At 41.8% G+C, this 9659-nt stretch overlaps 1 protein-coding gene across 1 annotated transcript; it reads left to right on the top strand.

Annotated features, from left to right (window-relative positions):
• The first annotated feature begins 1001 nt into the window (after positions 1–1001).
• Positions 1002–9436, top strand: LOC120106044 (40S ribosomal protein S3a-like). Its single transcript, XM_039118889.1, has 7 exons — positions 1002–1137; positions 1233–1280; positions 1376–1481; positions 8210–8347; positions 8427–8612; positions 8731–8931; positions 9084–9436. Exons 1-7 carry the CDS (start codon positions 1127–1129, stop codon positions 9177–9179), a joined length of 786 nt encoding a protein of 261 aa, XP_038974817.1. The 5' UTR covers positions 1002–1126; the 3' UTR covers positions 9180–9436.
• Positions 9437–9659: the final 223 nt, after the last annotated feature.

Below are 9659 nucleotides of genomic sequence, written 5' to 3'. Positions count from 1 at the left end.
ACTTAGTTTGAATCATGTTTTTAGTGGATTTAGACAAGTTAGCCAAACAGTTGGAAAGTTTTTGATCAAATTGCGATCATCAAAATATCGTAACAAGAGCCATCTCTTTTTTTTTTTTTTCTGATTTTTTTAGCTGTACTCATTTATGTTTGGTGAGAGAAGCCGGTGTATCCAAAAAAAAAAAAAATACCGTAACAAGGATAGCCATAGTTGAATAGGATTTGTTTGAGGAGCATTCTAAATTATTTTGACAATCTCAAAAGGTGAAGGCGAGGGCAGCAGCGATAATGGTGGTGCAACTGATATTTTTAAGGTGGTGACTAAGGTGGTGACGATGGTGGGACAGTGGTAAAAATCATAAATTTCTTATTTTTAAAATATTAAAAAAGATTTCTTACTTTATTTTTTTAAAATTTATGAAAATAATTTTTAAGAATATGATATAAAAACAGTAGCACCAAACATGTTTTTTGTCTCAATTTTATAATTTTATCCTTTGATTTTTCTGTTTCTATTATAGGAAATCTCAAGGGATTTTAGAATTATACGGGATGCTCTTGACTCATAATTTCATAACATAACATCACTAGGTATATCAAGTGAACAAAAATAGTAAAAGTCCAAATGATAATGCATTACTTACATATATCCATCATTATTATCATGAATATATAACACTATTTCATATGCTTGTTTCATTACAACTAACATGATTATAGCGAAGAAATTATTCGTCATACATGAGGAAAAAGATATATGAATTCTAATGTTTGATAAAAAAAACCTCAGATATTTTTATGAGGACTGAGGAGATTTTAGCAAAAACTGGGGAACTTTTTACAAGCTAGTTCTGGTCCTGGCCCAGGCCCAATGTGCGATACTAGTCTCGGGCTGGAACTCCCCCAACATGGGCCCGGCTCGTTCAATGGAGGCTCAACGATGGCTGTTAGATCAATGTGCAATGGATCAGGTCCGTCGGATCATCCGAATGGATCCCGGAGCCGCGCTATAAAGAGTCGGGCACTAGGGTAAGGGTTTCAACCTCTCTCTCTCTCTCTCTCTGCCCGGCGCCCAAATCCTCTCTAGCAGCGTCAGCGGCAGCGGCAGTGACACTGCAAGCAGCACCATGGCGGTCGGGTGAGGATCTCATCCTTTCCGCAAATTTTCCGCAATTTTTCTTCTGTCTCCGTTTCAATCTCTCACATTTTCTTCTCCGTTTTCGATCCTTTCAGCAAGAACAAGAGGATCTCCAAGGGGAAGAAGGGAGGAAAGAAGAAGGCGTACGCTAACATCAAATCTACCTCCTTTTTCTTCTCTTGCTATCTCTCTTTTTCAGTCTCTCTGTTATGGTTTTGATTTGCTCGATCTGTTGCAGTGTGGATCCCTTCTCGAAGAAGGACTGGTACGACATTAAGGCACCATCAGTCTTTAACGTGAGGAACATCGGGAAAACCCTCGTCTCAAGGACCCAGGGTACCAAGGTTTGTTATTCCTATTATTGTTGCTGTTAATCTTCTTCTTTTTTTCTTCTATGTTCTTATTAGTACTGTAAAATATTCTTCCACTAGATCTGTTTAGGTTATGTAGTTCAACAGATTTTGTAGATTGTTTATGGGATTAAGGTCATTGTGTTTATTGTGTTTGTTATGCGTCGAGCGTCGAAGATGTCTAAAATAAATTATTTTGCAATCATTCGCTTTATAACAAATTCAGTCTAGATTGAAACTGGTGTATATTATTATTATTTGACAAAAGTTTTGTTCTGAAGTTTGCTTTACCTTTTGCACACTGTTGGTTAGATGATTGAGCCTTTAGATATTCTTCCCCATGCAGCTTCTTTTTGTTTGCATTTAACTTTGTTACAATTATTTTTCTTCATTATTTCTTTGAATTTGTCTATAATTTCATAAAAGCTTTGTACTTGTGATTTTATTATGGTGGGTTAATTAATACCAGAATGGCCTCTTCATTTCTATGCTTGGAAAATGTCGTTTTGATAAATTTCCTAGGAAGATAAGTTATCGTTCCATTTTCTAAGCTTCTGGCATATAATATTGATTATGGTAGGGCCTGTTTATCCTCGTGTAGGCTGTAATCATGACACTTTTTTTTCCTTGCAAGTCATCAGCTAACTCACACTCACGCAAATTTAAGTGAAGGCAATTTTGCACACTAGATGAACATGTAGAATAAAGATATTCAAATGAATGGCTCCAATGACAAGACATCTTAAGGGCTATTGTGATTGTGTAAATGCTTTATTTGGATATGATCCACTTTTTGCATATGGATATTTATAGTTGATGTTGCTTGCATGCTCACTCAACTAATCTGCTTGAAACCTGTGATCTATTAATTGCATTTGTTTAAGCCTGCAGATTTTATGGTTAAAAATGGGTTGTTTAGTGCATAAGGCTTCACCATTGTGGAGTTTGGGGAGGGTATGATGTACATAGCCTTACCCCTGAGCAAGGTTCGCGGTACCGATCGTATCGACGGACCGGTCGGCTCCGGTATCGGTACGGTACGGGTGCCGAACCGAGCCGAACCGATACCGTACTGATAGGGCACATTCGGCCTGGTTTTGACCCCATCGTTATTTTTTTTGGGAGTTCTTTCACTTTTGGATATTTTTTTGATGTTTTTATGTTTAGGTTTAAGGTTAAAAGTAGATGATGCAACTTATTACTTCCAAATGATTCAAATAATGAGATGAAGAACATAAAATATTTTCAAATTAAGATACAATCAATTATATACATTTAAAGCACTCTTGGATATCTAAAATCGGATCGAGTGGCGATGCTTCTCGTCAATATCTGGATCATCAGCATAATATGGAGGCAGATCAACCCATCCGTCTAACCAAGCGGCATTGTAGTTTTGTATGCTCAATCCTCGAGGATTGCGCGTCGGGTCATAAGAACTCTTGAATCTCTCGCTGAAGCTTTGGCTCTGAGAGGTGTCTTGATAAGGGGCCCATCCGAATATGCCGGCACCAAAATCCGACCCGTAAGATCCTCCGGGCTACGCAGGGTAGTAGCCACCGTAAGATGACTCCGATGCACCATATCCATAGGCTGGCTGAGGCCGCGGATAATAGAAAGACTCGGAACTTGATACATCAATGGATCCGACTCCACATGGGAGGTTATTTGCAGCTGCATCCTGGCCTCTTGAACGACCTCGAGGAGCTTTTCTTCGATATGCAATGGTATCCGACCGGCCTATATCAGACGGCCTACCGAGGTCCGTATCTTGTGTAGCATGCGTAAACTGACTCACCGGTGTATTGAAAACATTCCTCCAGCTGTGTCTCATAAGTAGTACCATACTGTTCTCCACTTCCTCTATGGCTAGTAGATCCATCACCACCAGAACCTTCATCGCTGCTGGTCCAAGTCCTCCTCGACATTCTCCATTGAGGTCCTTTCCTTTTCTTTTCTTCTTTGCTGGGATTGACATCTTCCTGATCGAGTTGACTGGGTACTAGAGCGTCCTCGTCCTCGCATGAGAGGATCATCTCTCTGAACAGGAGCATCGTACCAGTCATGCGGTGACTGGCTTTCCTCTAGCCACGTCATATCAGCTGTAGGAGTGCATGGAATGTTGCGCTCAGCCCATTGCTGTGGATCGACCATAGCCTCGGTGGCTATGATGCTGGCTGGTCGTCGAGGCGATCTTGGCTCATCAAGCTCGGGCTCCTGCTGCTGGGCCGCAAGCCAGTCGAGCATAGGATTATCATCATCATCTATAAAAGTCCTATAGATGGGATCTGCATACTTGAGCTCCACTTCCTCCTGAATGCATTTTAGCCTCAACCGCAGATTGTAGTGCACATAAACTAGGTCGTTGAGGCACTTTTGTGTCAAACGGTTCCTCTGTTTGCTGTGGATGAGGCCGAAGGTGGACCAGTTGTGCTCACAGCCACTCGAGGAGACCGTTTGGAAGAGGATCCGGATAGCTATCCGCTTAAGATTTTTTGCGGATCTGCCAAAATGAATCCACCATTCAGCTGCAAAAATATTGAAGATAATTACATTTTAGATATATGATGGCCTCATAGTTGAAGATAATTCAGATGCAGAGGTGTCTTGCAGATTTGTATTGTACCTGGATTCATAGTTGTCTTGCTCACGACAGCTGGTCGCTGTCCAAAGCTATGGCTGCCCTCTCTAAATAATTTGGTCTGTGGAAAGAAGTTTGTTGTAGTATGTCAATAATATAAGATCCGATATATGTAAATATGTTACTAAATCATAGTTATCTCTTCTATACATGATGCGGCGACTTCTGGATCAGGCTTCATCTTATAAATAACATTACGCAGAGCATGAAGAAGTTCGTCATCTATACCAATTCCACTCTCGTACTGAAACCGGGGATTCAGATAGTATGCTGCACATAGATGGCACCATCTTAGTATAATTATACAAATATATCAATCAGTATAATTATCAATATTATCGCTTACCTGCTAGATGCAATTTTCTATCCATTTGGGCTCCCCACCGCTGCTCAATGATGTCGATGTACTCCTGGGCATGGGCTACATCTGCCTCCATGATCTGAGCCTTTGCCTTCTTCATCATGTGATACAAAAAGCCCATCTAGAGGTACCTCCCTCTATCCACGGCCCGCAGCACTTCACATAATGGTTTTATAACCTTGACTATCGCATTGGCCTGCTGCCAGAATGACTACCTGTTTACCAAGTCTTCCATTCTGCTTTCTTCAATACCGGTCTGGGCATATCTACTTTCCTGCCACTCGAGACTGACAAACATCTGACGTAGGGCTCCTTTCTTCTCGATAAGGCTATCAAGTACAATGTAATTCGTAGCAAACCGTGTGACTCCTGGTCTAAGAATTTCTCCCCCTGCATACTTTCTCATTAATGAAAGAACCCAAGTATGGCTATAAATATACCTGATGATGCGTTGGGCTATCTCCACCGTATGTTGCACCCTACGGATCTTTCCAATATTCATCAGGATGAGGTCGATGCAATGTGCAGCACATGGAGTCCAGAAAATTTGTGGTCGTCGCTCCATCAAGATCTGCCCGGCCAACTTATATTACGGCCAGTTATTAGTGACGACCTGCATGATATTCTCCTCTCCAATCTGATCAATCACCTCCTTCATAAGTCTGAGGATGTATAAGGCGTTGTGCACCTTATCCGAAGCATCAACTGACTTATGGAAGAAGGTCTTCGTATCACAGTATGTCAGAAAGTTGATGATGGTCCGTTTTGTCGGACCGGTTCAACCATCACACATCAGAGTGAGCCCATATGTGGGCCACTTGCTCTTATATGAGCTAATTCAATTCTCTAGCTCCTCTTTATTGTTGTCAAGAAGCTCACCATAGATGTTCTTTGGGCCTGGAGGATCGACACCGGGACCGGCAGACTGTATGGTCTGATGGCAGACTTGTAGTATGTATTGTCTGCAGCATTCGCTGGAATGTGGCTGAAGTGGAACCAGGATCCAATAGCTCGCCACATATCCTTCTTCTTCTCCTTCTTCCACATTGTGTCTACCCTTTGCTGCTTCGAATCTTTCCTAAGGAAGGCATGCGGATATACATCATGGATTGACGCACCTAGTGGAATCCCTCCGGAAGACTTCTTTTGGCCACCAAAATCACCTAGGATAGATGCAATCCGGCTACGTCCTCCGCCCTCGCCCTTCCTGACTGAGGTTGTCCTTTGAAACTCTGGATCTTGTCTGCTTCCACCAGAACCGGCACCTGACTCGAAAAACGAGGGCCCAAATCGAGTCCGATGCCTCGCCACCTTCTCCTGCTGCCACCGATCATTCAGACTCGCCCGCATGGCAGCCTGGATCTGTGCCTCATCTGGACCCTCGACCTCCTGTGACTCCATCAAGTGATAGGAATGTGCTTCTGCAGCTTGGCGTTCCACCTCCGCTTTCTGCTTGGCAGCCCTCTTCTTGGCTGCTTTGATCTCAGCGAGGTTTTTCCTCATCAGTTGATGGGTGCTCGGTGGGCACTCCGAGCATGCAGATATCTCATGAGAATTACCGGCTAAGTGCTGCTTTAATCTGGTTACTCCTTCTTTGAAGCACTTGTGGCAATAATTGCACTGAAACTGGTGCCATTCACCAAGCATCTTCCCATGCTCCCAGCCAATATTACGCTCTTGGGGTTGCCCTCTCCTTGATGGCTCCATTCCTACGACCACATTATTTTTTTTTCAATTTCTATTTTTTTGTAATTAAAAATTAATTTTTAAATTTTTTAATTAAATTATAAATTATATAAATTCTGTAAAAACAAAAGTTAATGTCACCATTAACATCGTCCATATATCGACAATATATAAAAAATTCAAGACGAAATGGAATCATTGAATCATTTCCTATTTTTTGGTAATTTTTGACTTAATTTTTTTAAGCAATTTAAATGAAATATTAAAAAAACAATGTAGGGGAAAGAAATTTTACCTTATTTAGTTTTTGCTGGATTTTTCTTCAAGAAAAACTACGCTCTCCGACCCTTCTAATTTTCTTTCATGCCTTTGTCTTTGCCTTTCTCTTCTTTTCCTCCTTTCTCTCTGCCTTTCCTTCACCTAAGCTGATGGATTTGGCTTTAGCATTCGGTCGGCTTTTATAGCCAACCGTTGAGGCACTGTGGTACTTTGAAAAGTGCCACTGTGAGCCACAGTGTGGCACTTTCGAAGTGCCGCACCGGCACTTTCATTTGAAAGTGCCGCACAAAGTGGCACTTTGAAAGTGCCTCTGGCCAGCCAGAGGCACTTTGAAATCCAGCACCGAACCTGTGCGAACCGGCTCGGTTCGCACCGGTTCGAACATGTACCGGTGCGAACCGGCTCAGTTCGCACCGGTTCGATGCTCCAACCGACCGGTACAGGTCGGTTCAGCAGACCTTGCCCCTGAGTTTGTTTCTACGTTTTGAAGCTATGACTTTCTGGTCACAATGGAGTAATCTTACCATTGTGCAAGGCTCACCCTCAGATTTTATGACAAATGAGCTTAATTAAAATACCGTTGTAGTCATGGTCAATGGAACTGTCTTGAACCGGGCAGCTTGGGGTATACTAAGTTGTATCGGTGGTGGATTGGGATGGTTCCAGCGATTGAAATGAAATAAAAGTTAATGGAGGGAGAGAAGGAGAAGGAAAGAGAGGAAAAGAGAGAGAGAGAGCGAGCGGGGGAGGGAAGGAGAGGGAGAGGAAGGAAGAGAGAGGGCCGCGGGGTCAGCGGCGGAGGGCTGGCGGAGGCCGGCGAGCTATGTGGAGCCGCACAGAGGAGGGGCTCTACTCCGGTTCTTTTGTTTCGTTCATAATAGGGGTCCCGAAGGGGCCTTTTTTTAATTTGCCATTTTTTTAAGTGAAGCTGACGATTTTTAAGTGAAGCCGACAAGTAATCCGGGCCCTGGTTTTGGCACAGCAAACATTGGTTATAGTTTTGTTTTGTTGAAATCTGTGAATTATTGGTTTGAGAGTTACAATGGCACTGGTTAGAAAAGTTAATAAAAAACTGACTGCCAAATAAGTGAGATTTTATATTTCTCCAAATCAAGTTTATCTTAGTTTGATGCTTTTGTATGAGCTTTTGCATCTCCTTTCTTCACTGCTCTTTCACTTGTACTTAGTTCTAGTTAACTTTGGCATGAGACTAGGTCCTGTATCAAGATTTAATTTTGCATGAAATGTGGTTCAGCCATATAAGAACAAGGTGCGAAGTTGGATGGTTTGGTTGTGTAGTAAGATGAGTTAAAAAGCTTGGATAGGAGAGGTTTTTGTTTTGGTTTGGCACGTGGGGGGTTGGGGGGGGGGTGGGGGTGCGATGTGTGTATAGTCTTGCCACACATTGAGGAGTCAGCACTATCTGATTTGTCTGGCTGTGCTCAGGCTTGATTTGAATCTCATTTGATCTAGCCAATTAGCGACCTCAGAGAAAGACCCTCTTGGATTAGCCTAATAGGTATCATAATTGCTCATATCCTTTAATGTTAAGCAGACTGTGACTTCTTTATCCCCGTACTTGAGATAAACCAGCATCACTGTGCAATTCAGTCATGATATGTATTAATGTTAATTTTGTGATGCAAATCTGCGGTAATTTTGTTCTCATGATTCCCCAGAAGTCATGATATGTATTAATGTTAATTTTACAGTTGGTCACACATCTAAACTGTTTTGCCCCCCTGTTATCTTCAGATTGCTTCGGAGGGTCTGAAGCACAGAGTTTTTGAAGTTTCTTTAGCTGACCTTCAGAATGATGAAGATCAGGCTTACAGAAAGATCCGGCTTCGTGCAGAGGACGTTCAAGGGAAAAATGTCCTCACAAACTTCTGGGTATGTGCCACATATTTGGTGGTAACTTCATAACTGTAATATTTTTGTTATTCATCTCCATCTTAATTTTCCTTTGCAGGGCATGAATTTTACGACTGACAAGCTTAGGTCGTTAGTGCGGAAGTGGCAGACTCTTATTGAGGCACATGTTGATGTGAAGACCACTGATAATTACACTTTGCGGATGTTCTGCATTGGCTTCACCAAGAGACGTCCAAATCAGGTCAAGCGCACTTGCTATGCCCAAACTAGCCAGATCCGACAGGTAAATAACATTTTGAGTTGCAACCCTAATTATTTATGTATCAATATTTTTATGGAGTAACTATACGTTTTACCTTAAGAAAAGAGTAATAGTTTATTCTGTTTTATGTTATATTCAGATACGCCGCAAGATGAGGGAGATTATGGTCAATCAAGCTGCATCCTGTGATCTCAAGGACCTGGTACAGAAATTTATACCTGAGGTCATTGGCAAGGAGATTGAGAAAGCAACAACAAGCATTTACCCGCTTCAGAATGTGTTTATCCGGAAGGTGAAGATATTGAAGGCCCCAAAATTTGATTTGGGGAAGCTCATGGAGGTACTTTCATTATTATTCTCTCACTGCAACCGCTCTGTCCGTGCCACTGCAATTGTTGAATGGATAACGTCACATGCCATGTGATTTGGATCATTACATTGAGTAGAATGTGTCCTTAATTGTCCAATTCTTTTGACTATTGGCCGTTGCAGGTTCATGGAGACTACAAGGAGGATGTGGGTGTTAAGATCGACAGGCCTGCAGATGATGTCCAGATGGAAGGTGAACCAGAAGTTGTTGGTGCCTAAAAGAATGTGGCGCCAGTGTTTTCATTTAGTAATGGTACTGCTATTTAGACGATAAATACCATCCATAGGTACTGTGGGCGGTGTGGACTTGCAGCAGTTTTGATATTAGTTTTTGATAGAGGTTGCTTTTTACATATTCTGTTGAGTTGATTGGTGACGGCTTATCTTAATTTGGAGCAGTACAATGTGATATGCTTATTTAATTCTGACTCCTGAATTTAGATTTTACCTGATTTTATGTTATGCCAATTTTGTAATTGTTTTGTTTGGTTGTGCTGTCTATATACAATTTGATTAGCGTACACAGAGGTATGCATTTTGAGGCTTTGGGAAATGGTGGGGTTGAGTCTGGTTGATTTAGGGTATAGAATTGTGACCAAACAGATTTAAATCTGTTACTTTACAGGCCAAGATTATTAAAACCAAATGAAATGGAACTAGAATTTGTTTTTGGTTCATCTTACAGGCCAAGATTATGGA

The sequence above is a fragment of the Phoenix dactylifera genome, unplaced genomic scaffold (genome assembly GCF_009389715.1).
Source record: "Phoenix dactylifera cultivar Barhee BC4 unplaced genomic scaffold, palm_55x_up_171113_PBpolish2nd_filt_p 000438F, whole genome shotgun sequence".
Taxonomy (NCBI): Eukaryota; Viridiplantae; Streptophyta; class Magnoliopsida; order Arecales; family Arecaceae; genus Phoenix; species Phoenix dactylifera.
The sequence above is the reverse complement of the archived record's forward strand: the minus strand, read 5'-3'. Positions and strand labels throughout refer to the sequence as shown.

Coding starts and splice junctions, on each gene's coding strand:
- LOC120106044 (XM_039118889.1), top strand. Junction 8,348..8,426: donor ATGTCCTCACAAACTTCTGG/GTATGTGCCACA, acceptor TTTCCTTTGCAG/GGCATGAATTTTACGACTGA. Junction 8,932..9,083: donor ATTTGGGGAAGCTCATGGAG/GTACTTTCATTA, acceptor TGGCCGTTGCAG/GTTCATGGAGACTACAAGGA.